A 27,578-nucleotide genomic window follows, 5' to 3' on the forward strand; every position below is an offset into this window, starting at 1 on the left:
CCAAATCGGGTGGTATCCACGCTTCAGAAAACCTCTGAGCCCTGGCCTCCGTCTCAATAAACCAAACCCACCACAGCACATGGTCAGTGACGTGTAAGCAAACACGTGTGTGCACAGACACATACGTGATGTGTGCGGCTACGGACGTATGATGGAGGGAAACGCTGTGGAATCGGTTCTATTTCTTGAAGTCTGAAGAAACCAAGTACCAACTCTGCACGACCCAGAACACAACACAGAATGAAATTCTTCTGGTAACATCTGATCTTTAATAGATTTTTTTCCCAGTGATAATTATGGATCATTGCCAAACAAAGCCAGAGGCCGCAAAGCCTCCTAAACCAAGAGGCCCATCCCTCGCCCAGCTACTCTACAGGGCAGCCTGCTCCGGGCCCGGCCGTTCCTCCCACGGTGCCATTTTTGGGTCCTTTACCCCCCCCCCCCCACATTTTACAGCTACAAGAGTCCACAGGAGTGGGGCAGACGGGAAGCGTCTTCGCCATCGCGATGCAGACCATGGAGGACGGTCCGTCACTTCAGCCAGATCCACTTGTCGCCCACGTCCGCGTTGTACCCGGGGCAGTACCTGCGGCCCGGCAGCTGTGGGAGGGAAGGCCACGGTCACAAGGGTTCACAAGGCACACGAGCCCCCGGCTCGCCACAGCGGCCTGCTCGACGGCGGGTCCTGCTGCGAGTGGAAGCGCCCCGCGGGAACAGAGCTCCGCTGGCCCATGTGCGCCCACAACGTGCAGGCGTCTGGGGTGGCCTCTGGCCTGGGAAGCAGCCTGTCTGTTCTCAGGCTTTGAGGGTCATGATTTGAAAAACCCATTCACACCTCCAGAGGGCACTGCTTTCCCCAGTGTCGTGGCTGGCACAGCACACTCTTGGGAGAACTCAGGTGAGTTTACCACGGGGCCCTCTGTCCTCTGCGATCCATGGGGCAGGTTATGGAAGCGGACAAGGGAGGGTGGTGAACACCAGGGCCCACCTCAGCGGGAGCTCCGAGGAGCAGGGGAAGGAAGCGGAATGAACCCAGGAGGGCTGTCTGTCGGGGCAGCAACGGGACTAGGAGGACAGAGGTCTCCTGCCGGCCCTCCCACGGTGTCCAGAGAGACCACGCCACGTGGCCACAAGCCCACTCCCACGGGCAAAGGAGCCTTCAGCAAGAGTCAGGGACCGTGGGCTGAGTGGCCCCAGAAGGCAGCGCCTGCCACAGTGCAGGGTGGACCTGCGACGGAGCCGCGCACGGTCAGGGAAACGCTCCAGCACTGTCTGTCCTGCCAAGTTACGTAAGTGGGAACAAAATATTGAATTTACTTTTTCATATTTTCAAATCAACGTGGATAAACAGATTTGTCCATACTACATACAAAAATCTTCCACATTCTGCCCTTAAGCACTCAAGTATTTTAAAAAATAAATCAGTCTTCCCTTTATCCTAATCAGCAAAAGGCACCCAACCGCAGCCACACAAAGGGGAGTCACTGATGGGGGCTCCGAATGCCACTGCCAAGGCCAGACAGAGCTCTGACAACGGGCTGGGTCTGAGGCCCTGGACCCACGCTCTCCTGTGCGGGTCACGCAGGTCTGCAGGGGGATTCTGTGGCCTGCAGAGGAGGTCGGGCTGCCAGGGGCCTGGCAGGAGGGCTGAGCCTGGGCACGCCAGGGCAGGAGACCAGTACAGGCTGGCTCTGCTTCTCAGGCCTGGGATACCCTGTGAATGGGGCCATCCACGTGCCAGGAGCATTCTGGGAATAAGAGAGGAAAACAAAATACAAGACCCAGCTCCCCAGGAGTCCAGAGTCTTGGGGAGAGACTGGCAAGGGAGGAGGCACCACACCCCCACGGCCCACGGCAGCACCGCAGGGGAGCCCAATGGGGAGCGTGTGTGTGCAGCTGCCCGCAGAGAGGGGGGCAGTCTGGGGGACGCAGGCGCCCGGGCTGCTGCACAGACTACGGCACACGGCGAGTGTCAGGAAGATGTCAGTTTTTCCGCTCTGATTCCAACAAGCACTTGGGAATAAGGTGGGTGCTGGGCCAGAGCAGCGGCGGTAGCGCCCGGGCGAGGGCCGCAGGGACTAACACCCGTGTCTGGCTTCCTCGGGCCTCGGGCTCAGAAAGCCCTGCGTAAGAGGAGCAGGGGGAGGGCAGGTAGTGGCCCAGGGAAGGTGAGCACCGAGCCCGGCCGTGGACACTGTGGAGAAGGTGAGCGGCAGCGGGACGGCTGGGTCTGAGACTGCAGAGACGGGGCTGTGCTGGGGATCCACATGTACGCCGCCACCAGCCAGCAGCCGGGACAGAGCCGACGCCACCCGAGCCGACGAGGGTGCCCGGGGAAGAGCATACAGAAGATGCGTGGAGACACTGAGCCGCGGATGAAGATGGTCTGGACTGGGATGGGGCAGCTGGGAGAAGCTGGGACTATGAAGACGACTAAGAGCGCGTGCACCCACGTGCGCAGAGGGGGTGTGACAGAGTCCCTGTGTCAGGGAGGGGGGCTGCGTCAGGCAGAACAACGCCCCAACCCCAGATCCTGTGCCCGCGAGACCTCACACGGCACAAGGGGCTTGGCAGATGCCCATGGTTCACGCGGGCCCAGGGTCTGCACAGGGGACCGCGAGAAGGTCAGACCAGAGGAGGAGGTGAGGCCGAGTGATGGGGCAGGCACCTTCGGAAGGCGGGAGCAGAAAGGAACAGCCTGACCTGGCAGCCCTGCCCCACCCTGACCCCATGCTCCGGACCTCCGGAGCCGCGACACAACACGGGTGAGCGGCTTCCTGCGTCCCAGTACAGCAGCCACAGGACACACGTGCTGGGGGCGTGTCTGTACACGCCGATGGGGCACGCTGACGGAGAGGCCCCAGCCGCGGGAGACAGCGGGCAACTCGCCGAGGATAAGGAGGGAGGGCAGGCCGGAGCGCCCTGGGCCCGTCCCCCGTCTGGGGGCCCCCATCCAGCAACACTCGGCAAACGGCCGCGAAGGCACAACAGCCCCAGCAGGAAAGCACTGTGGCTTTGCAGTGTCCCAACAGTGGGCTCACCAGAAAGGGACTTCTCTTCCTGAAGGACCACCCCCAGCACCATGCCAGGGAACAGAGAGCTGACCGGTCAGGGATGGGCTCAGGAAGGCTCTCGAACGTCTCCCACACCTGTGGCGAGCCACTCGGTGGCAGCAGTCCCCAGCTTCCGTCAGCAGAGTCCCCGGGGCTCTGACAGCAAGATGTCCCTGAGCGGTGGCAGCCCCCATGAGGAAGGGCCGGTGTGCAGCAGCAGCATGGCTCTGCTCGTGTCTCTGCACGGCGGATTTCAAGCCACAGAGCAAATAAAAGCTGGCAGACCATCAAAGCTGCTGAGCCCGGCCTCACAAACCTGCTCGGGGCAGTGGTTCGCTGGCCTCTGATTTTCAGACCCTCAGGGTCCCTCCAACGGGGACCCTAAGGAGAGTTTCTGTTCGGAACATTTCACACTGAGGGAATGCAAAATAAGCTTTTTCTTTTCCATTTCTTCCTATCTGTATCTGCTCATTTAAATAAACCTGCAAACCACCAAAACCCAGTTCATACCTGCCACATGAGAGAACACACGTGTGCTGCCCTGAGAAGACAGCGTGTCGTCACCTTCCCACACGGGAGCGCCACTCGGGAACCCACACCAAGACACCCGCCTGGGCCCGGCCATCCCTCACCGCACACACACCTGCAGGTGTGCATCTGGGGAGAAGGGCCGTCGGCCCGCCCTGTACCTCCTTCCTCTTCGTCCTCCCTCCACCCGCTACCGGGAACGTGGGTGCCGGCCCGTCCACGGAGAGAAGGGCCACGCCTGGGGGAACGGCCGTTAGCTGGGAGAGCTCTGCGGGACGGAGCTGCGAGCACGTCCAGCGCACATGCCTGCAGCCTTGTGCTGGAGAAATAACCACCCAGTGTGTTCAAGCCACAAATGCCAGGTTTTGTTTTTCGTTCTCCCAGCTGAACTTACTTCTAATCTTAATTCTTTCCTTCCGGCACAGGAAAATGTTTCAGAAGAAATCGTGACTGGCGGAAGGCCCCCTTCACTACCTACATGATTTCATTCAAAAGCTCTGTGAAGATATTACATCCACTGTTACTTATGAAGTGTTTAGAGAAGAAGGAGGGAAGTAGGGGAGAGGGAGCAGGGGGAGGTGGGGGAGGAGGGGTGAGGGGGAAAGAGAAGGGGGGAGGGGGAGGGGGAGGAGGAGGGTGCACACACTGAAGTGGCCTGGACGTTGCTGCAGGTACACAGGACAAGGGAGGAAGGAAGACAACCAAGGCCACCCAGCCCTTCAGTGCTCCCTGTCCGAGTCCCACACGGCACACAGCACCCAGGACAATGTCGCACGTGCTAGACGTCTGATTTGGTGGCACGGTGCCTGGTCTAAAATTTTCAGAAGGCTGTCTCCCCACCTTCCCCATTTCCCATTAGAAGTCAAAGAGTGAGTTTACTAAAGAGAAAACCCTGTAAACACAAAGACGCAGAATCAAAGCCCTTTTCCACGGGGTGGCCAAGCTGCCCTGTGCCCGAAATGCTGGCGAGCTGGCCCCCCTGGGGTTCTAGTGCTGAGTGGGCCCCACGCCCCCGTGAACCTGGCAGTCTGGGCAGGGGGCAGCCCAGAGAGGCTGCTGCTCTCCTGGAGGGGTGTGAGGCCAGGCTTTCCCCCTGGGGTCCCCCTGCATAGCCCCACCACTCAGAGACCAGGAGCCTGGATGTGGGGGCTGCCTGCAGCTCAGCGAGCCCCTCCCCAGGCCCATGTCCCCCCACTGGCACCATTCCGACTGGCACAGGAGAGACGTAAAGAGTCAGGGCACCACGGTGCTCGCAAAATCATTCCCAATGTCCTCCAGTTATTTAATTGTGCAAAATCTGTGTGTCTAAGGTCAGGCCTAATTTAAACTAACATTTACAACAGTGGAAACTGTGATAGCCCTGACCCTCTTGGTAAGTAGCACACGACAGCTTCCTGGGGCACCCCCAGCCACACACACAGGCACGCACGTACGCACTGCTAGCACACTACCCCTGGGAGGGTACGTGCAGAAGAAACTTCTTGCAGGGCTGCCTCTCAGGGGCCAGGAGCTGGGGGACAAGGAAGGTCAGTTACTGCTAACTGCACACTCTTCATACGTTTTGTATTTTCTAGCACACATTTCTTTTTTTTTTCCCCTAAAAGAAAGGCTAAGTAGCTTGTCCAGATCAACAGCAAGGGTGTCCATGGAGCTAGACTCCGAACCCCTGTCCTCCGGCTCCGAGTCCGCGCCCACCCGCTAGGCCACCAGCGCCTCCGGCCCCGCGCACGCAGCCCGTGGGCCCACCACCACCCAAGCTGCCAGTCCCTGCTCTGTGGTGCTTTCCTGATGAGAAGTAACCCTTCGGTGTGCCCTCCAGATTTATGTGCTTAAGGTGAACTTCTAGAAGTGGAACTGCTTACTTAAAGAAAAAATAAACACAGATGCTGACACGGCAATCAGAATGGGTTTGAATTTAATGTGCACAAGAGTCTGGTCCAGATGATGACGCTCTGCTCGCGCTGCGAGGGTGAGTCAGGCCTCCCACGTTCCCTCGTGGATTTACCGCCTAGCATAGGGTCGGTCAACTACGGCCCGCAGACCAAATCCGGCCGACGACTGTTCTGTAGAAACAAGGTTCGCCGGAGCTCGGTCCTGCCGCCTGCTTGCACTCGGCCCCGCAGCAGGACGGAGCCCTTGTGGCCGAGGGGGCGGGGCTGCAAAGCTCAGCTGTGTATTCTCTGGCTGGTCTTAAAAACGTGCTGCCCGCTGCGCTAAGAGAAAGTGACTGGGTGACGACGGGATCAGGGGACAAGTAGCCAGGCAGCTCCAGGGGAGGCTTCAGAGGCGGCCGAAACAGGGACCTTCTGTATGCAAAGCAATGCCACTAAGTCTGACCGTGGGCGAGTTCTGACTCTGGGAAAAGTGGTCCATCATGAAATGCTACAAGCCAGGTTGGTATTTGGCCCGTGAGGTGACTAATGAGGTCGGGGGTCACACGCGGAGACTTCTCCCAGCCGCTTCCCTCACGCACACAGCAGGGACGCTCTCCAGAGCTTCGAATGCCAGCAGCTTGGACAGAACCCAGCTGAGAGTAAATTACATATATTCACTCATTCTCCTGGAAACAAAACTTTGAATTCCCTCTACATGTGAGCACGCTGTGCCCTAGCGGTCTTGAGAGGCATGAATAAATCCCATTTTCTCTAACCTCATGAAATACACAGAATACCTAAAGCTAATCAGAGAGTGGAAGCACAGGAGGAGGAACCGGGTCTGACCCACGGGAACAGAGGCTTCAGGTACAGACGGGAGGTGGTCGGCGGAGAGGAGGACACAGCGTCGGGGGCAGCCCGGGCAGCGAGGGCGACAAGATAGTGCAGAGCACGCCCTGCGGGAGCAGCCACAGTGACCACAGCCCACCTGGACCCCCGCATCCCTGGCAGCAGCTCTGCTGCTCGGTATGGGCCACATGAGGGCCACCAGACCAACCCACGCCACGGAAGGGCTGCAGCTTTCCCCACCATCCGGACACTGGACAAACGGGTCAGGCTGGCTAGTATCCATGGGCAGAGTGCTAGAGGGGAGGGCCTCAGGCAGAAAAGGAGGCCTGTCAAATTGATGGGGACACACTTGGTCTGGGGCTGTGCATGTCCCTGCTCGTGTGGGGTGACGCTCCCAGAGGCGGGCAGAGGCCCCTGGACAGAAAGGGCATTCCTGGGGGCTGCCGGGTGCTCCCCTAGGGCTGAGGGACTCAGCTCCCAGCAGCCAGGGCTCACCGCACACCGGGGTACCAAGCTAACTCTTCCCTAGTCAGGCTGCTCAAGACTCACCAAAAAGCTAAGACATCAAACCCCAAAAGCTTAAGCTGATTTGCAAGTATCTTAAATGCCTCCCAGAGTACACATTCTAACGCTCCTCAAGGGAACAAAACAAGATCAAGTACTCAAAAACAAGAGACCTCACAATGGACGGCGACCACCGAAAAGTCTCTAGCCCTGGAAAGGGGAAAATGCAACCCGTATCCGGGGGAGAACAGATCAAGCCGACTCGGATGTAACAAAGATGATAAATTAGAAAACAAGACTGTTGAAACAGCTATTGTAAAAATATTCAGTATGCTTATGGAATTAAGTGAAAAGCGAAAGTAATGAGAAAACCAGAAAACATAAAGGAAACAAATAAAACTTCTAAGGTTAAAAAAAAAGGACTTCTGAAATAAAATTCCACCGGATGGATGTGGTGGCCCCGACAGTATGCTGCTCCGATGTCCCCACAGAGCCAGCTGCCGCCCGTGTCCACCACCCAGTCATGCTGGGCCACACACCCACGGAAGGCGCCTGCTCAGCCCAGCCGGGAGCAGCAGACGGTCTAGGCCCTCCTATTCCTTCAGGACATGGGACTCTGCCAACAGGTACCGCTGGCCCTGGGCCACCCCATCGGTCAGATGCACCCTGCGCTGCTGCTACACCTCCCTCCCTCTCCTGTCCCAGAGGGCACAGGGCACCGAGGGCCACAGGCCCCCCTGCACCTCATCTCTCTCCTCCTGACTCTTCACAGGTGTTTCCCCAGAAGTCTCCTCAACATCTGATCCTATCTCGGCTGCTGTTTCTTGGAGGACCCAAACTAACACAATGAAATTAATAGCATGTTGTATAAACACGAGCAAACATCTGTGAACTTGAAGACAGGACAACAGAAACTATCCAAGATGAGGCACTGAGACAAAAAGGCCCAAAACAAATGGACGGAGTCTCAGTGACCTATGGGTCACGAACTATCAAGAGTCCCCAGAAGGGGGTAAGAAACGACATCTGGGGAAATCATAACTAACCATGTTATAAACGATAAGGAAACGACAGACGGCTCACACCCAAGACGCTCCATGAAATCCAAGCAGGATAAGCACAGAGGCACGTGGTCACCAGACGGCGGGGAAGTAGTGATAAAGAGATCAAGAGATGGTCTCAAAAGCAGCCAGAGAGAACAGGTCCCTCAGGCACAAGGACAGCACACAGCAGGACTTCAGACTTTCCACAGAAGCCGTGCGGCCAGGGGTCGGGGGCGGTCTCAGGATGTAGGAGGAAACGAGTGGCCAGTGCAGAAGTCCACGCTGGGTGATGCCGTCTATGAAAATGAAACGGAAATACGGTAACTTTTTCGAGTAAGAACTAACATTTCAAGACCTGGGCCATGGGAACAGCTAATGCAGGAGGCGACTCGGGCCACCTGGGAGCCACCACGTGGAGGCCTGGGCCTGCACAAAGCATGCACCAGACAGCACAGCTATGAGCCAGGGTGAAAGGTCATGAAAACATCTTAGCTTCTTTTAAAAATAACTGGCCGTGGCAGAGGCCAAGGGAGCTGGACAGAAGTCACCCCACTGTGCATGGGCTGGAAGGATGTGACTGGCTGCGCGTGAGCAGACGCTGGCAAGGCACAGACACGCACTGTAACAGCCCAGAGCGGTCGGAAAGGAGAAACCAAAAGGTATAGTAAATGAGTCAGCAGTAGAGACAAAACAGAAGAGGGAGATGATCAACTAAGCCCAGAGAGGCCAGGAAAGACAAAAGTACGATATAAACCTAAACCTCACTCGCTACAGGGTTGAAGTGTGAGGTGAGAAACAGGAGGTCCCCCGCTCGAGGAGCCCTCACCTCTACCCAGGGAAGCCCCCTCCCAAGGTCAGAGAGCGGTGGCAAAGGCCCCCAAGTCACTCGCTCACGCACGAGCCCCTCGTTCTTGCCGAGACGGCCGCTGGCTCTCGCAGTCCTGCTCACTAGCCAGCGCCGTCCTCCTCACGCAGCGCCTCTTGTGCAGACATGCGGCCAGAACCGCGGCTTTGTGAGAGCACACCTCGGGGAAGAGTGTCCAGGGAGCCCCAGGACAGGGCGGCAGGATGCCCTCAGGAAACAGCCCTCAGGAGGAAGCCAGCCCCAGCTCCGGCACAGGCGCCTCCCCATCAAACAAGCGTCGGGTCCCCAAGCAGCCGTCCCTGAGCAAGCACGTGACCGGCTACTCTGGCCTCTGCCTCGTCTTCGCCCCTTGCTCTTCTGAGAACACTTCCTGTGGCCAGCTCCTCCTGCCCAGCTCCTGCCCCTTCCTCCAGGAGCCTCCCAACGCTGACAGGGTGACTGTGTCCTCTCATCCCTCGTCTCTCCTCTCGGTGCCCAGTGCGGTCACTTGCCTACTTGTTGATGCGAGTGGTCAATCACCGACTCCCACCACCAGCACCGCCTCTCGCTCTGACGCCACGAGGGGCAGGTGGGTGCCGTTCTCCTTGGAAGGAGGTCAAGTGACCTGCCCGAGCCACCTGGCTGCAGGCGGCAGCTGGACCCCCAAGTCTCAAGTCCAGGAATATCATTTTCCATGACACTGTGCACGGATTAAACTAAACCGTAGCTCCTAGTGTGCGCTAACTTTGGAAAATGATGTAATAGCCTTGCCCATCCCACCGGCATGCTGCCTCCATTTTTACCAGATTCCATTCATTCCTTCCCATGTTCTGTTTGCCCGCTAGTCCGTAGGTATGGAGCTCTGCTGCTATAGTTTCTAGATGTGAGGTGCCTGGGTGTATGTCAGGGCTCAGCCCCCACTCCACGCTGGCCTGGGGGGTGGGCTCTCAGGGTCTCCCACCCCCTTTCAGGTTTACTGCCAAGTCCTGCCAGGGAACTTCGGGCTCCTGGCAGGTGTGTCGGGGGCGCTCACAGACGGTCACAGTGCCTTATCTGAGTTCTCCTGGAGAACTAAAATAGATGTGTTAATTCCAGCACCAAGTCCTTTGTCGTGGGACTGTAAAAAGGTGAATTTTTTAAAAAGGATCAGATGAAGCCCTGCCTGTCTTGGATCTGCTTCACCCCACTGTGGTAGAAACTGGGTTCTATCAGGTACGACAGACTCCACTCTTTTCAGACGCTCAAAGAGCTAAGGAAATCTAGAGTGACTTGGGGATTCCAATTTCCAACTTCTGTTATCCATTATTACATATAAATGCTAATGAGCTCTAAGAATTTTTCATTAATTTTAAAGAACGTTGTAGAAATTATTTAGTAAAGTCACTTCTTTGATACACAATTTCCCCGATTTTCCATTACTGCTAAGCATAAATCAAGTCTAGAAACTCTGAAATCAACCCCCCAAAATCTTATTTTATCAAAGACAATTTTCAAAAGCCATCTTTTTAAGAATAAGTGTCTTCTATTTTTAGCACCAACACCACAGCCTGTTACAAATACATCCATATTTAGCTGCCAAATTCACTGCCGTAAGTATCACGGTACCGTACACTCTAAATGACTCATATTAGCTGGGAGTGGAAAAGCTCCTAACTCAAGCCCTTGTCTGAAGACCTGAAAACAGTATTCTTTCTAGAAATTCTGAAGCAGAAGTACTGAGGGCACACACTGCAAAATCCGGGCCCCCGCGGTTTATCGGGTTGCGTGCAAGGACGTCACCCGGTGACTTGGCACAAGCAGAGCCCCAGACACCACAAGACAATCTGCAATCACACGCAACCCTAATCACCCCGTGAAAAGTCCACGTTTTACACGAACTTTCCCATCCGGGGACCCACGTTCTCTTCCACACGTGGGAATCTAACACCGGGCACGCGGACCAACGACGAGTCTCAGGCCCGCACTCCGCACAGAGCGTGGAGCTGCACACGCGGCGAGCGTTAGCGAGTCCCCCAGCCCCACGAGCGAAGGGCAACTGCAGACACCACGCATTTCCTCTCACACTCAACTGAACAACTCCAAACGGAGAATCGGTAATTTCACACAAACAGGTACCAAATTAAGTTCTGAGGCCTGCCCATCGAGCAATCTAGGAAGCCTTCTCCGTCAGCGCGCTGAGGTCCGCTGACCCCGAGCCTCCCGTTTACTGCAAGCCTGTCTTTATCCAAGTGAACCCCAAGAGGCAAGAGCACACGGTGCCACCGCATTCCAGCTACGAAGCGTCGCTATTCTAGACAACGCTGACTTGGTGCTGAGACAAAAACAACTTGAGAGAGTAAAGAAATAAAAATAGCGGAGAGAAAGCAGAAGACTCTGTCGTCCTGGCAACTGTCTCGGACACAATCGCATTCGCGGAGGGAGCACCGTATCTTAATAGCATCTGGCCTCCCTAAATTGAAAAGACACTGAATCGGCAAAGCGGAAACCAATTCACAGCTTGTCTGCCCCAAGGAAGGACTGCACAGAAATAAAAAGTGACCCAATACAGTGTCTGAAAAATGACTGAAAAAATTAGTAGGCTGCTATGCACATATCAGCACTCACTGAGCGTTCAGCGGTCCATTCCAACAACAGAAGGGCGTCCGAGTGAATGGGAAACGTATGGATACATAGAGTCAGACTGCAGACACTCGTGTCCCTCTGCAAACGTGACTTCAGGAGAAACCTAAGATTGGCCAGTCATCTGGAGTATGATGGGCGCCCAAAAGCCACTCTGACTCCAGCCAGACCAGCGAAAGAGCAGAACAAACACCCACAGGATCAACAAGACAAAACCAAATTTAAAAATCCTATTCATATGGAATCTTAGATCCTTTCCATCCTGAAAAGGTCTGTCTTCACTAGTCTGACCCCCAGGTCACCACCAGAGCTAACCAGGAAATGCTCACCCCATGCTGTCACACAAGGACCCCGAGCCCAGCAGTGCACGGCGCCCACCCCGGCTGCCCCCAGGCTGCTGTGTGCAAGGGGCTGCAGTGGGATGGAGGCGCATATGTGCCCTCCAGGGAACCTTGCAGCCTCCAGCTCAGATAGCCTCTCTGCACTTAGCAGCTCATTCACACTTGGAAAGAACCACCCTGTGGCAGCAGCTTGAGGCCCTGTACACCCAAAATTAGACGTCCTTGTACACAGCTTCCCCGTCAGCCCTGCCTCCCTACTCTCACCCCTGCCCCAGGTCCCCTTGTCCCATGCACCCCACCTCCATCCTAGCCAACCCTCCAGAGGTCCTCTTTCTTACTGCCAACCAGCACAAGGGCATCAAGGCCCTCCAAAAATCTGGCCTGTGCTGCATACCTGCTACTTGCCAACAGAAGCACTCACAGGCCAGGACAACATCTTCCGAACCACCACCCCAGACTTCTGTCCTCCACATCTTCCCTCATTAGGGTGCTACTCTGAGCTAACTAACCTCTGAGCCCCACTCTTTCCCTATCTCTGAAATGCACCTCAGAGGATTTCTTGTAGTCAACGAGTAATAACAAATAAACCCCACAGATCACCATAAATTTAGGACTAATAAAGTCTTTTCTAAGTCTTCTCCTTTTCTTTCAAATACACGACCCGGTACCCCCAAACCAGCCGTCCTGCCTCTAACCTTCACAAATGTTGCTCCTTCTCCCCCAAAACAGGAAGGGAGGCCCCTCTTCTATTTGGCAAGGGACCCCAGGCCCCTCTTGTCCTGAGCAAACCATCGCCTTGTAAATCTCGAGATTCTTGACATGTGACACTTGAACCCCCACCACGAACTTGGAACTACACTGTGTCCTATGCTCATGCATGTGTGGTTCCCACTGGTCAATGAACCTGTAGGGCACAGGAACTGGGTCTGTCCCTGCGTCTTCTGCACGGTGTCTGTGCTCGGTGTGCAGTGAAAGGGCACAGATGGACACTGGCACAGGAGAGCTCCCAGTGACAGGCCGTGCTCTGCAGGAAGAAGTGGCCCGCCACACTGCACGAACTCCATCCTCAGTGCCGAGCCAGAAACTGGGTGCTTAACTGCAGGCCATCAGAGGAGGAAGGAAACACAGAGCTGAACCCTCAGTCCATCAGCTCCCGAGACACAGGCCACTTCTAGGGGCGTAAGACTGCTGTGCCAAGTACAAATCGCGTACCTCAGATTCTACGAGAACAAGCAAAAGTAAAAATCACAAAACCGCAAGAAGCAAAATGAGCCAGCTGGGCCCTGTGACCTGGACACCGCCCAGCCTCAGGCCCCGGTGCCACGGAGTCTGCCCAGCCATGGGAGGAAGTGGGAATCTTCACCCTGAGGGTCTCCCTCAGCTCAAGCAGGCAGTGAGGCTCAGGCTGGGGGACCCAAGATAGACACAGCAGCAGAGGCCCTGGCTCCGGGCCGCCACAGGCCTGCTTTCCTTTAAGCTGACACTCCGAACACACACGCAGGGCAGCTAAGGGGCAGAGGTCTGGAGCCCATCAGGGGTCACCTCCACGGCCAACTGCCACTGTGTGTGTGCGTGAGCACCGCCCTCCCATCGTCCCCACTGGCCGGCTTCCAGGAGAAGCCACACAGGTGAGAAGATCCACAGGGACACACACCACCATGCAAAAGCGACACCAGGAACGTTCCGTAGCTGCAGACTTTCCCTGTAACAGTTGGTCAGGATGTCCCCCGGGAAACCCTATCCCCAGAGACTCATTAGCCATCACATCGCGTTTGGACACCATGCTACACACACAAAGCACTTCTCTTAGGCAAACGTCAAGGCCGGAAGTCAAACAGCTACACTCTACCCTCTACGCCTGGGGCTGTAAGGAGCGCCAGTGAGGCTAAGTCAGGAACAAGACGCTTCGGAACCAGCAGCCCATGCGCAGGCTGGTGTGCGTGCGGGAGGCCAGCCTGAGCTTGCTGGGCCCCACGCCTCCCCGCGGACAGGTTCCCTACCTGGCCAGCGGGCCCACCAGCGGGGCGTGTCTCTGGCACAACAAGAGCCTGAGTCACCCTGGTCTTCTCGAGGGGGTTCTGCTCTCCCTCAAGGTGGCTCCTCCCACAGGAGCTGGGCAGCCCTGTGGGAACGCTGTTGGACTCCTCCGGGGGCGGCCCGGGATCCCTTCTGTGCCTCTGCAAACTCTGGCCCTCCTGCACCTTCTCCCTTACTTCCTACGGACTCTCGCCCTTTAGCCTATGAACAGCCTGAGAATGTCTCAGGCTTTTGAAAAAAAACAACAGGCCAACAAAATACAGAAGGGCCTACTTCTACCCCTCTATCCAAACTCTCCTGTCAAGGTCCAGCAGCCTGCACCACCCTGACCTGCCCGCAGCACGGAAACAGGCGCCATGCGGGCGGCCACGGGGACCGGGGGCGGCAAGGCCTGCTGGCTCTGGGAGCTCCTCCGCTTCTTCCCCTCCTGTGGCAGCTCCTGCCCACCCAGCGGCCCACCCACCCAGGTACCAGGCCCTGGGGCCAGCAAGGTGCGGGGGAGGGGGCCAGCACCTCTGTGGCCAAGGCACTTCTGCTCCCCGCCAAGCCTCCCACGTGGAATGGGTCAGTGGTCGGTTCAAACAGCTATGCCAGTGGCACTTGTCACTGTCACTGCAGAATCTAGTTAAATGTCATGAAAACGGCGGAGTCTGAGTCTGACAAGGAGGACATGGCCAACACGTGGGTGAGACCACAGCGCCACTCCAGGGTGCAGACAGGGCACACAGGTGTCCCCTGGAAAGTTCTCTAGTGAGCCACCCTTCCTGGGTGCATCCAGTTCATCAGTGAATTCAGTGAATGTAAGGGTCAATAACAGGCGTCTGTGATTAAGTGTGCCTGAGGCCCCACAGTGAAACCCACTGTCCAAACAAGCAGCTTCTGCTCCTACAAACCCCATGACCCATCAGCCCAGCTCACGCCTCATGACCCGTCCACTTCAGGGTGTCTACACTTGCTCCCAGCACCGTACCCACCATGGGTCTAGGAGGAAAGCCGTGAGACAAACAGCCCAGTGCCCGCCAAGGCGCCCGCCCCCACCCCCGGCCGCGTTCCTCCCTCAAGCACCGTCCTGTTGGAACCCTTCAAGGATAGCATATTTGGCGGACTCCTGGGAAAGGGCAACGCTGCCCCTGTAAACAGGGCTCTTGGGTAAGGGAACGTAGCTCGCCCCCGGGGGTCACAGCCATGTCCCCACCGTCTCTCACCCAGACTCCCCAAACACTCCCCCTGCTCCGTTTCTCTGCCCCAGCCTCAGAACCCAACATGGCAAGCACAGCGATCCTTCCCGCACATAATTCAGATGCTCTCACTCTCAAAACAGCACACTGGCTTACGGTCTCATGAAAACGTCAAACCAAGCTTCACGGCACTGTCTACAGCCCCTCTGATCATGCCCTGCTAGCTTCCAAGCTCACCTCCAGCCCTGCCTGCCGCCCCCACTCCCCCCATTTCACCACGGCGGGCTCTTCTACTCCTAGACTGCACCCAGCCTGCCTCCAACTCCGAAGCCCTGCCTGCCGGTGCGGCTGGGTCACCCCTCTCTTAAGCACACCTCCCCCCGGAGACAACTTTACTTTTGCCCCATAGCACGCTGATGCCCAGCTACATTAATGTACAGTTTATCGCCTGCCCCTCCTTCCCCAACCAGGATGCAAGCTCCTTGAGAGCAAGACTGTTTTAGTCCCTGATTTGGCCCCAATGCTGAGAATAGTGCCTGGAACAACAAATACTTGCCGAGGGACAGGGAGTAAATGTAAACCAGGAAGGTGACAGTTCTGGGGGGTGGTGGCAATGTTAGCAGCACATGCTGGGGGTAGACTGTCACTCCTAGAATTATCTTAGTGCCTGCACGACGTCTGAGTATGTCCCCTGGACAGGATTCTCCGATGGTAACAGAAGACAGAAAGGCTTTCATCAGCCAGGTTTCCCTTCTTGCCTTGAGGGTCGGGGACTTAATGAATTCTCTATCCTGAGGGTTCACTGAGCAAACATCTATTGAGCCTAGAGAGACACAGAGCCTCCAACTCAGATCCTCTCTAGCATGGATACGGGCAGAACCAGCACACAAACTGGCTTTCAGATCATAAAGAAAAACAGAGGGGCTTTCCATTTCCAGCAAAACATCAGCCCCAAAGCCGTGAAAAAGCTCTTGATATAAAACCTCTAGAAATGCTTTTAGATGCATTGCTGAGCTCTGCAAGAAATCACAAGGGGCTAGAAATGAAGAGCAGGTTGAAAACCAGAGTGGCGAGCTGAAGCCTCGGCGGCCCTGGGGACGTGGGAAGAGCTGCCGGGAGACAGAAGGCAAAGCAGCCGGTCCATGCAAGGTGGAGCACAGGGAGGGGCTTCCTTTCAAACACACAGCTCCTGGAGGGCAGTACCCTCCGTGGAAGGCAGAAGGGAAGAGAGCGCCCGGCCTGCAAGGAGACTTCAGCGGCCATCTTGGGAATTCATGGCCACAGTCTATCCTCGCACGGGTGTGGGGGTTCCAGTCTCACCACCTCTGGGGCCTGGAGCCCCTGTTTGTTATGAGACTCGAGGCTGGCAGCAGCAAACAGTCCTTACGGGAGCAGGACAGCCAAAGCTAGCAATGCTGGATGCCCAGTGAATGAAATGTTTGGGGCATACTCACCCCAAAAGACCATCGTTGTTTCTCTGAATTCAAACCTAACAGGGCATCCTGTATATAGGAGGGACTCTCACTAAGTGCCCATGGATAGAGGCCCACAAAGCATGAACTTAGTGTCCAGAGTCTCCAAAACACAGAAGGGACTAAGCCATCATAGGTAAGAATCAGAGAAAACAATAAATGACAAAGTCTGATTGTCCTCCAAACCTGGTATTACCAGATACAGAAGAGAAGGGACTATATTTGAGATGCTTAAAGAAAGAGAAGCCATTGAAAATATAAGCAAGAAGGAATATCCCAACCACAAGATTCGGAAAGCACTGGTGTAAATAAAAAAGACATTTAAACCCCCACCCAAAACAGCAAAGACAGAAGGTGAAGAAAGATCCTGAAAGAGAAAGGGAGACTGTAACACTTAATTAAAAACAAAAGGTCAGCGCACTGCTCCTGCTTCCAAGAATCAGAAGTGCTCTCCAATAATTCCCAACCACAAGTGCCAGCAAGTTCAGTGTCGACTATAAAATATGCACACTACGTAATGGGTGTATTAGAGCACGCATGGCACCGCCCTCCGCTTCTAAGTGTCTCCATAAGCGCGCTGCAAGCACATTTTAAGTTCCTCGGGACATTAGGAGGTGTGACTTTAGTAATTTTATTACCTTTATTACATGAGTCAGGTTTATAGAAACTTCTCACGCTGTTGGTGGAGTTTGGCTAAAACACATTTTCAACTTTAAAAACTTTTTTTTCCCTAGAAACTGAGAAACAGCCTAGCAGGGTAGTGGTCTTCTGAGCATCCCTGCCATTAAGGTGCCCCCAACCCACTTGTTCCGGGACATAAGTAGCCACAGAATGCCCTCTGCTCCAACACTGAACAACTCCTCCTCTTGAAAGAAGCAATTCTCTGAAACGTCCCCACACCACTCACCCGTGGAGCCCAGCATGTCAGGTGTCCCGGACACAGGGCAGCCATACCTGCTGCTCCGTCGAGCATTTCTGGACCCAAGTGCTGCAGCGCGGCCTGGGACCCCTCTGCCAGGAGCTACAGATCCCCCAGCTCCGCAGCAGCTGCGTGTGGGATCAGCTCAAGGGCTTCGTCGTTCATCCCTACATCCCCCACCACGTGCTCTCCAGAGGAACACTTGGTAACAATGAATGTCCAAAGAGAATATTCCAAGAACGAGGACAAATGGTTATTTACATTCTATCTAATTTCAATTTATTTTTTTAAAGATTTTATTTATTTATTTATTTTGACAGAGAGTGAGCGACCACAAGCAGGGGGAGCGGCAGGCAGAGGGAGAGGGAGAAGCAGACTCCCCGCTGAGCAGAGAGCCCTACGAGGGTCTCGATCCCAAGACCCTGAGATCATGACCTGAGCCGAAGGCAGTCGCTTAACCAACTGAGCCACCTAGGTGCCCTTATCATTTTTTTTTTTTAATATCAAGCAACCGAATTTCCTTTAAAAACATCAGCATTCCTCTAAAGGTTCACACAATTCCCACGCAGCAGGCACCTTAAAGCCCACGGTACGCATGGTCACTTGCACGGCCGCAGCCAGGGGGTCAAGGCCGACACCAGCGGTGACATGGTGTGTGCGCGGTCCGTGATGTGATGGGGACAGAGCTTCACCTCTCCGAAAACACAAACCCAGGCTAATCCTGACAAAAACGTCAGACAAACACCACCTGAGGGACAGTCCATGAATACCTGACCGTCCTCCTTAAAACTGTCATAAGGACCAAACACAAGGAAATGTGACAGTCACAGCCAAATGGAGCTTTTGGAGATGTGACAACTCCGTGTCACGTGATCCCTGGATAGGGTCCTGAACAGAAACAGGGCATTAGGAAAGCTAAGAACATCAAATATGGTATGGATTCTAGTGACCAGTACTGGACAGATGCTGGTCCGTCCCCTGCCACAATACACGGCACTCACATAAGACGTCACCATGGGAAATGGGGTGCGGGGTGCACGAGAATTCTCCAGCAGCTTCACAACTTCCCTGCAAATCTAACACTGTTCTAAAAGTGCTTCTTTAAAATGCTTAGACATTTTTTAAATTCTTTTTTTACTACTTAGAAATTTTAAAAATTAATTAAAAATTTCAGCATTTCTAAACATTTAATTAAAATTGTTAAGTCCAATAGAGTAGGTTCTCTTGATGCTCACGAATTAAAAATAAGCCATCAACACACAGAACACAATAATGATGGAAAACTGCCAAATCCCCCCAGCATGTCTGTGGTTAAAATGGCTAACATACTCAGCCCCTGGGGGACCGGTGCAGACGACACGCCCCTCCGGAGCCACCAGGAGAGACGGGCACCTTGTGGAAAACACCTGTGCAAAGGCACCAAGGCAGGGGGGTTCCAGGTCCCAGGGAGGAAAGCAGAAGAGGGGAGCTGCCTGGTCCCTGCAAGGCCCCCCCCCCAGGGCCTGCCCACTCCTGCAGGGGTAGCTGGGAGCCCAAGGATCTGCAGGGGAGAGGCCAGTAGAGACAGAAGGGCAGGTCAGGACCCACCACAGAGCGGGGCCCCGCTGAGCGTGCCCTCCTCAGGGAGGGCACAGAGCAAGCACAGCAGACCTCACAAACTGATGCCGGGCATCAGGTGGCTCGGTCGGTGGAGGGACTCCGGCAACCTGCTAAAAGTTCAGTGCCTGCCAGAGGACAGCACCCACGTCCTCTCAAGGTAAGAGAACGCCATCCAGGGCGTCCATCCATCTTTACGATGACTGGCACTTAAAGGAAAGAAAAACAAGGCACACGGAAGAACAGGACTGAATGACCAACCGTGAAAGGACTGAGGGAGAGCTGGGCAATTCAAATGGATTGAAAAGAGGTCCAGACGGTGCAGAACCAGGTAACTCTGCGAACAATGCGCTCAAGGAATCAGGGGACAAGATAATCTCAGCAGGTAACTCGACATAATAAAAAATGGAAATTCTAGGGGCGCCAGGGTGGCTCAGGAGTTAAGCATCTGCCTTCGGTTCAGGTCAAGATGCCAGGGTCCTGGGATCGAGTCCTGCATCGGGCTCCTTGCTCAGCAGGAGGCCGCTTCTCCCTCTCGTTCTGCCTGTGTTCCCTCTCTTGCTGTCTTTCTCTGTCAAATAAATAAATTTTTAAAAAATGGAAATTCTGGAATCAAATAGGGCTAGGATTACAATTAAACATGGAAACAAGGAAAGGCAGGTGTAGGAGCAGATGAGAAAGAGCTGGGCAGACTAGCACCTTGGAAACCCCATGAGAAGAACGTGGCCGGCTGCAGCTCACGGAGACACAGGATGGAAACACACAGAAGAGCACCAAGGAACAGAACACGTCCAAAGGCCCACGTGGCTGACAGGGGCCCAAGAAGGGGAGCACTCGGAGAGGGGTGCAGGCCACACTGAACAGGTCCTAGCAAGTCTTTTTGGAAACTGAGACGAATGTCAGCCAAAGAACGTTAGGAACCCCAAGCAGAGCAGAGACAAAAGTACAGATACGCATGGCGGGGGCGCCGGCAGGGGCTGGGACATAGGTGCTTCCTGTGACGCACGCGCATCATGTGAAACGGGTCACACACTGGCTACCCCAGGAAGCACGTACCCCAAGGCCGTAGGCACCAGGCCCCTCGCCGTGTGAGAAGCCCACGAGTGGGGGACGAGGAGGCCAAGCCCTGCTGCGCTACCCTGGGACTGGAGGTGCTGCCGCAAGCTCAGAGTCGCCAGGGCCCAGGAGCCAGAGGTAAATACGGCATGCGGGTGAAAGAGAGGACCCGGGAGTCCGCGGCGACACAACCAAGTGAACGCGCAGGCACGAGAGAGCACGCGCTCGCAGCGGACCCTGGGCGGTGCCGGGGCAGGGGCGGCAGGACTGGCAGTGCGACACCAGTCTCAATCACATCCAAGGACTGAAATTATACAAAGTATGTTTCTGATTAGAGTAGAATTAAGCCAGAAATCAGTAACAAAAAGATAATTAGAAAGATCCCAACTGCTTTTAAATTATCCAGTATAATTCAAATTAGCATATTGGTCAAAACAGAAATCAGATTAAAATTAGAAAATATTCTGAGCTGAGTAAGGAAAACCCAATATCCAGACTTATGAGATTAAGCCAAATCTGGAGGGCAACGTGTCCGGCCTTAAGTGCATCTGTACAAGAGCAAGACGGGATGGAAAGTCAACGACGTACCTGTTCATCTGAAGATGTCTGAAGAACAGCAAATAAAGAGAAAAAATCAAGAGCGGTCATCAGTGAACCAGAATGTGTAACACATGACACCAGACAGGTCCTTGAATGACCAGCTCCTTCCAAGGGCAAAGGAGGAGGGCAACGCCAGGACCAGCCGCAGGGATGAGGACGGGGACCCTCAGGCCCAACCGAGTGAAAAGAACAAAAGGGGACATTTTAAACTGCTCCATGTAAGAAATCAGAAAATTTAAATGCAATGGGGACGAGCAAATTCCCTGATAATACAGGTTTCCCAAGGAGGGACAGAATACTGAATATTCCATATCTATTAAAGAAACTGAATCCACACTGTAGAATATTCCAGTGGAGCCCCACCAGCCAATCTCTGTCACACTGAAGGAAGCTGTGACACTCATCTTACACCAACTCTCCCAGAGAGCAGAGATGACGGTCCCGCCTCAACTCGGTGTTGATGTCAGCATGACGCAGACAATACGATCCCTCTCAGGAGCACGTCACAAGAAAGGGAAATTATCATGCAGTCTCTCAAGAATATAGGTACAAAAACCCTAAATTAAAAATGCGAACTAGGGTCAGCCACACATGAAGAGGATAATGCACACAACAGTGGGACTTAGTCCGTGAAATCGCGTTGGCCTCACAGTCGAAAATCTACCGCTATAACTGAGCACACCAACAGAAAAAGGAGAAAAAATCAACCAGGGCAGACACGTGATAAGACTCAATACCCACACATGACCGAAATTCAACTACTAATAAAATGCAGCTTCCTTAAGTTCTTAAGAAAGAACATCTACGTTAACCCACAGCAGACACAACCCCTGCTGGTGAATTACTGAGCAGTTCTTCCGTGAGGGCAGGAAGCAGACGGGGAGGCCACTGCTGCACCTTCTACTCACCCGTGACCTCGAGACCCATCAAGGCAAGGGGAAGAAAAGGCAGTATACAGATTAGAGAGAAACAGAGCTGTCAGGACTCGCCAGCATGCACTTTTTCTTTTTACATGCTGGGACTTTTAAATGTCCACTTTCCATACAGAGGTAATTCTAACAGTCCCTGTGTGTCCGCAATTGTCATTACGATGGCTGGGGGTCAGCTGGGAGTTTACCTGCTCTGAGCAGGGCCACCTGAAGGTCCCACCCAGTGCAAGGACACCCTCCATGGCGTGGCAGCCTGTTCCACCACGGAGGAGCCACGCCTGGACCTGTCTGGCTGTTGCACATGCCCCACCCGTGCTCGAGAGTCGGGCACAGCCCCCAGCCGATCCCCACGCAGGATGATGAGAGTCTCGAGTGCTCTGGGGACCAGTCCTACTCTCCTGGGATAATCCAGCTCACTCTTTCCTGCTTAGACACAAAGAAATATATGCAAAGCTACACTTCACTAACAGACTTCCATCAAGAGAAAAAATTCCTAGAGGTACCACCCATCCCCCACTTGTAAAAGCAATGACTGAAATAAACACACACTCGAATGCACGCTCCCTGAAGACAGTGATGTGGTCTGGTTCTCTGCTGTCCCCTCAACCTCTTGACCGCACGCTCCTCCTGTCTCTACCTGTCCTCACCACCGGTGACCTCAACCAGCACCGTGACACCAAACATCACTCACACGCTGATGAGCCCCACTTACCTGCAAACCCCAAATCACCGCATGTAACCACCTATTCAACACCTCTTCATGGGTATCATAAGCATCTCAAACACGTCCAACAAATTCTTCACCCTTCTCCGAAAATTGTATCTCTACGTCTTGCAACACCTGCCAGGTCCAACTCGAGTTCTGGTTTCTGAGGCCAAATCCCAGCAAACAGCTTACTTTTTTTTTTTAAGATTTTATTTTATTTATTCGACAGAGATAGAGACAGCCAGCGAGAGAGGGAACACAAGCAGGGGGAGTGGGAGAGGAAGAAGGAGGCTCACAGCAGAAGAGCCTGACGTGGGGCTCGATCCTGTAACGCCGGGATCACGCCCTGAACCGAAGGCAGACGCCTAACCGCTGTGCCACCCAGGCGCCCCCAAACAGCTTACTTTTTTCTCTCTTCCACTACAAAGTTTCAACACACTCCATTGGTTGTACCCACAATCTGACCACTTCTTGAACCTTCTGTGATGACCACCGTGGTCCAAACTCCTACTACCCCTTGGCCTCCTAACTGGCCTCCCTGCCTCCGTGCATGCCCCTGTTCAATCCAGTGTGAGGTCAGAAACCAGAATGTTCCCATTACGAGGTATGTCACACACAGCCTCCCTCCACTCCACAGAGCCCTCACACTGGCCCAGGCTCCTCCCTGCATGTGTGACGTGCTGCCAGTGCTGTGCTTCACCTCTGTCCCTGCCCGTCTCCCCGCCCAGGCCTTTCCCCCACGCCCCACCTGTTCCCCTCACCTCTCGCAGCTCCCCAGGGCTCCAGGAGCACAACCGAAGGCTTTCCAAATCCAGCCTCCACGTCACCAGGCTCTGCCCTGCCGTCTTCTGGGGACTGAATTTTCTCCACAGCACCTGTCACCATCACCCAACACGTTCCCTGTTTTACTGTTTCCTTCCACTCTGGCGTACACCCCATGAGGGGAGCCATGTCCCCAGCGTCTAGGACAAGTGTGGGCCCTGGTGCGCACTCAGAAAGCACTCCATGGAAAGAGTAACTGAACTGATGAACAAAGGCAGTGGATGTGTGGGAGGACCCGATGAAAGGGCCTGGTGCCCACGGAACCTGCAGCGAGCAGAGCTCGGCCACTCGGCTCATCTGAGGCCCCCTCCCCACTCGGGTCACAGCTGCGCGCCAAATCCCTTGCTTACATTTAGAAAAACCCAACAGGTTTAGAGAGGAAACACTGTATCAGAAACACAGGTGGAAAGCCAGCCCCACTCATCATAAACAAGAGAGAGCATTGGAAAAAGTTATTAATCGTCACCACGTACCATGGTTCCAAAGTTTCTGAGCTCGCAGCCTACTGTTTCCTTGCTTAAAAGTGAGGTCCTCCAACACAAGAGACGTTCAAAACCCTATATCCAGTAAATCAACACACTGACATAATCAGATGACTTGTTTAAAAATTTAAAAGGGCAAAAATTTCCCACGAGGTAACTGAATATTTATCTGTCTTTAAATTCCCTGTGTGCACACCACCTTACAGCCCGCAGCACCAGTGCTACGGACCGAGAAACAACTTCGGGGAGACAGCGGCAGACGCCCTCGGGGCTGCGGTGAGGAGGCGGCTCCAGGGAAGCCAGAGCGCCCGCGTCCCAGGGCTGGCCAGGGTCCCAGCGGGGGAAGAGGTGGCAGCGCCAGAAGGGCGAGCTAACAGGTTTCGCATGCAAGCAGGCTGGACACAAGGGAGCCAGAGGAAGAAGCCACAGCGCCACTCCAGGCATCATGGTGGCTGCCTGGACAGAGGTGGGATCTGTGATGACAGGACAAAACGAGGCCACTTGTGCACCAGGCTCAGGAGGATGTTGGTGCAAACGAGGCACCAGAGGCAGGGAGGAGCCAGCCCAGTCCTCAGACACCACAGCCACCACAGCCACCAGCGTGCTGCAGAGCGCCACGCGCTTGCACGCCGACAGCGTCAGAAAGAAGGGACGCGCCAACATGCCAGCCGCACGTGCTGCTGAGCGACTGTACCGTGCCGGCACCAGGGAAGGAGAGCCACGCGAAACACACAGGGTTTCAATGCAGCGAAACGCTGGCTGCTCAGCCTGGTGACCTTACTGAAACGCAATCCTTTCACACGTTACCGATAACAAACCCCAACCACAGTCGAGGTAGAAATGCATCGTGCCCTTAGTCTTCCGCTGACGTCACAATTCCCAGAGAAGTGTCTCCCTCGTCTCTAGGCTTCTGCAACACCCTCTAAGTGTCCTCCAAGCTCATGGGATTCTGCCTGAAATGACTCTCCACAAACAGCTCTGAAAACAAGTAATCCACTAAAAAGGTACGGAAATCAGAGAAGACCAGTAACACAGTCGGAGCCTCCTGAGCTCTGCCTCTTCCTGCCCCGGCTCCGCGCCCCCTGCCCCCTGCGGCCCCTGCCCCTGCACTCTCCCACCTGCAGAAACGCACGCCTTCATTCTTTATGGATGGACGTACCATAAGGAGTAAGGCAATACCCAAGTACAATTCGACATTGAAGAAATGCAGACGAGACCCAGAGAACAGACCGCGTGTCCCTATCACGGTAACACGCTGACAAAGAAGGCTGCCCGCGCACGTCTCCCCGGGGCAGCTCACGGCACGCGGCCCTGCCGAGGGAGGAGCTGCACCAGCGTTAGACGGGACGGCGAGGGGAAAAAGGGAGAATTACTTCAACGAAAAGGAAGCTCACTTACTAAAACAAACAGGCAAAAAACAGCAAAAGCCCCTTTTTGGGGGCATGACCTTGGTGCCAGTCACAGGGCCCACAGCAGACAGCTCACCTGACTTCAAAACCTCACCTCGGTGAATTTCTGGAAGATGCGGTCACTCTGGTGAGCTCCGATGGTTACTTCTGGGAGATAGACAGGGATGGTTGTGTAATTGAGCACCTCCAGCTTGTTCTGAACCCTACAAAATAAGACAGACAATGACCACACTAAACCATCAAAACAAATATAACAACATCAGCTATAAGGCTGATTTTTTTTTTTTTTAAAGTGCATCCAAATAAATGCCCTTCATCCCCAGGTGGTCTTCTAGACGCAAACCCTCATCCCAAAGACCATGAGGTCTGTGTGCGGCTGCTTTTCTGAAGTGACCTTCAGAACGTGCGGGAGAGCCTGCCAAAGCCTGGGCAGCACAGAGGACCATGCTTCAGAAAGGATGAGGTTCGGAAGACATGAAAAAGGAGCCACACTGTGCTTTAGACACAGGAATAGCACCAAAGAAAAACGACACCCCACGCCGTCCACAGCAGTGCCGAGCACAGAGCGAGCCCTCATTACAACGTGCAAAGTCCATGAATCTTGAGGGAAAGGCAGCACGTAACTCCAGTCCCTCTACATTCACCACGCAGCGTCCTGCTGCCCTGCTGCAAAGACTCCAGGAGCAGAAGGGCCCCGGGGAAGTCAGGGGCACGGGCTGGGGCAGGCCCACACAGGATGGCCGGGCGCACCCTCGCCTGGAAAGGTCTCATGCTCTGCCCTGATTGGCACCGACAAATGCCAACCATAGGATATGCTCCTTGTTTCACCATTTTATTTTGCTGAACAGTAAAATATTTATACTGTGTTATAACTGCTTATTTCAAATTAAATTTAGTCTGAATATGACCACTACACTTGAAGATGAAAAGCATTTTTGGGGCTTTTAGAAAGAAACATTTAAATAAATTCTCCTTTCTTAAGGGCTCAAAACAAAGCAAATAATTACTTTAAATGACCACTTTCCCATTAATGAGTTTTAATGGCAGAAAACGTTTCTGTTTGTAACGGCCCAAATGGAAGTTCTTTAAATGCATCTGGCTTTCAGCTACTTTGTGATAAGGAGTCCAGACCCATGTACCCAAGGCCAGTGCCCCCTGGCAGCCGCAGTCAGAACGCCCCGATCCAATCCCGGGCTGGCGCTCCTCGGGCCCCTCCCGCCGCCGACCGCGGTGCACGGAGAACCTGCCGCAGGTTGAACGAGAGCGGAGAGCGGGAAAAGACACATCCCGCATGCCACCGGTACAAACTGTGTCACTCCGACATGGACGCACCATCTGGCAACAAATATCACCCAAGGAAATGGGCCCGGGGAGCCGTCTGTCCTCCCAGGTGCATCTCTGCGGACGTCCACAATCACACAACTGGCTACGATGGACACACTCCAACGACAGGGCTCGTTCTCAGCCCTCCTAGTAAGCTGTGCACACGACAGATCTTTGTAAGCAGGCGCAGGTAATGCATAAACACACATCTCTTTATTTTTAACAAATAGAATTATTCTTATTATTTTATAAAGATAATTTTAAAAATTATCTCACAATAAACAATTTCCACTAAAAGTGAAAATCAGTGTTTTTAAATGTTAACAGATATCAAGGTGGAGTATGATTTGGTTTTCTCAATAGTTTGAAAAACCTACAAAATTCTGAAAAATCTGAAAGAACTTGGCCTGGAGGCTGGTGTGCAACACAGAGCAACAGTGCCATCTATGCCTCGTCCGGCTGAAGTACCGTTTCCACGAGACCCCCCCCCCCAGCACAGTGTCTCTTTCAACAAACGTGCTTCCAACTGCTTCTAAACATTAAAAAAGTCATCTGCTGCAACTGTCGACACCTTGTTCTGTCAATGCGTCACCGTGAGCTTAGGCGGTGACTGCTGGGATGAGCCTACGGCGTCTTGTCTCCTTGAACGCCACAAGTCGTAACCTTCCCTCAACTCGATTCACTCTAGACTGAAGATAAGTAAGGAACAGAGATAACGGGAAGCATTTTATGACCCGGGGAGCAAAAAGCAGAGAAAGAAAACATTCTGTTCACAAAGCACTTAGTCTAATTGAAGAGAATTCAAATACTGGCTGAGAATAATATATCCTCTTAACATCATGAGCCAAAGCACTCGAACGAGAAGATGAGGTAGCGGAGCCTGGTTTACAACACGAGGCAGTACGCCACATATTCTAAAAGAAGCAGGAAAAGACAGAAAAACAGTAAATTGTGTTTTATGGCTCACACTGGTTCCCATTGAGCAGAATGTCTACCCTCGCTCCTAAAACATGTCCACAGCCTGTTAGCTTGTCCTGAACTGCAAAGTTCTGTTTGAACACGACACTCTGATACCAAACTCGTACCCCACTGACTTTGCAGCCCTGGGATTTCCTACTACAATGACCTTGTCCCAGAGTCAAGGAAACAGAAGCCTCCGTGACAAAGCAAAAACGGTGAGCGGGAGGGCAGCCCAGGCTCTGGGAAGCAGGAGGAAGGGGCTCAGAGCCTGCACACGTGGAGCCCTGCCTGGTGACCAGAGTCACCAGCCCAGGAACGAGAGGGGCCAAGGCGGGCGCCAGCCTGTAAGTTACAGAGTTTGCACAGGAACCCAAAATGCTATGCAGGCTGACACATACAGTCATAAGCGCACACACACATAATTACACGCCGGC

General features: G+C 54.0%; 1 protein-coding gene across 4 annotated transcripts in view; it reads right to left on the reverse strand.

Annotated features, from left to right (window-relative positions):
* Positions 1-249: 249 nt before the first annotated feature.
* Positions 250-27,578, reverse strand: part of NDUFA10 (NADH:ubiquinone oxidoreductase subunit A10) — a 52,902-nt gene continuing 25,573 nt past the window's right edge. Inside the window, exons 9-10 of one of the 4 annotated variants that reach the window (XM_026491250.4) lie at positions 24,956-25,064; positions 250-600 (exon numbers count right to left, since the gene is read on the reverse strand). In XM_026491250.4, coding sequence (XP_026347035.1) covers positions 532-600; positions 24,956-25,064 — 178 coding nt within the window. In that variant the 3' untranslated portion in view covers positions 250-531. Of the gene's footprint in view, positions 601-5,481; positions 8,148-24,937; positions 25,065-27,578 lie in introns of those variants that run through there. The other 3 variants (XM_057306152.1, XM_026491255.4, XM_044380441.3) reach the window with 3 other exon arrangements.

The sequence above is a fragment of the Ursus arctos genome, unplaced genomic scaffold, assembly GCF_023065955.2.
Source record: "Ursus arctos isolate Adak ecotype North America unplaced genomic scaffold, UrsArc2.0 scaffold_1, whole genome shotgun sequence".
Taxonomy (NCBI): domain Eukaryota; kingdom Metazoa; phylum Chordata; class Mammalia; order Carnivora; family Ursidae; genus Ursus; species Ursus arctos.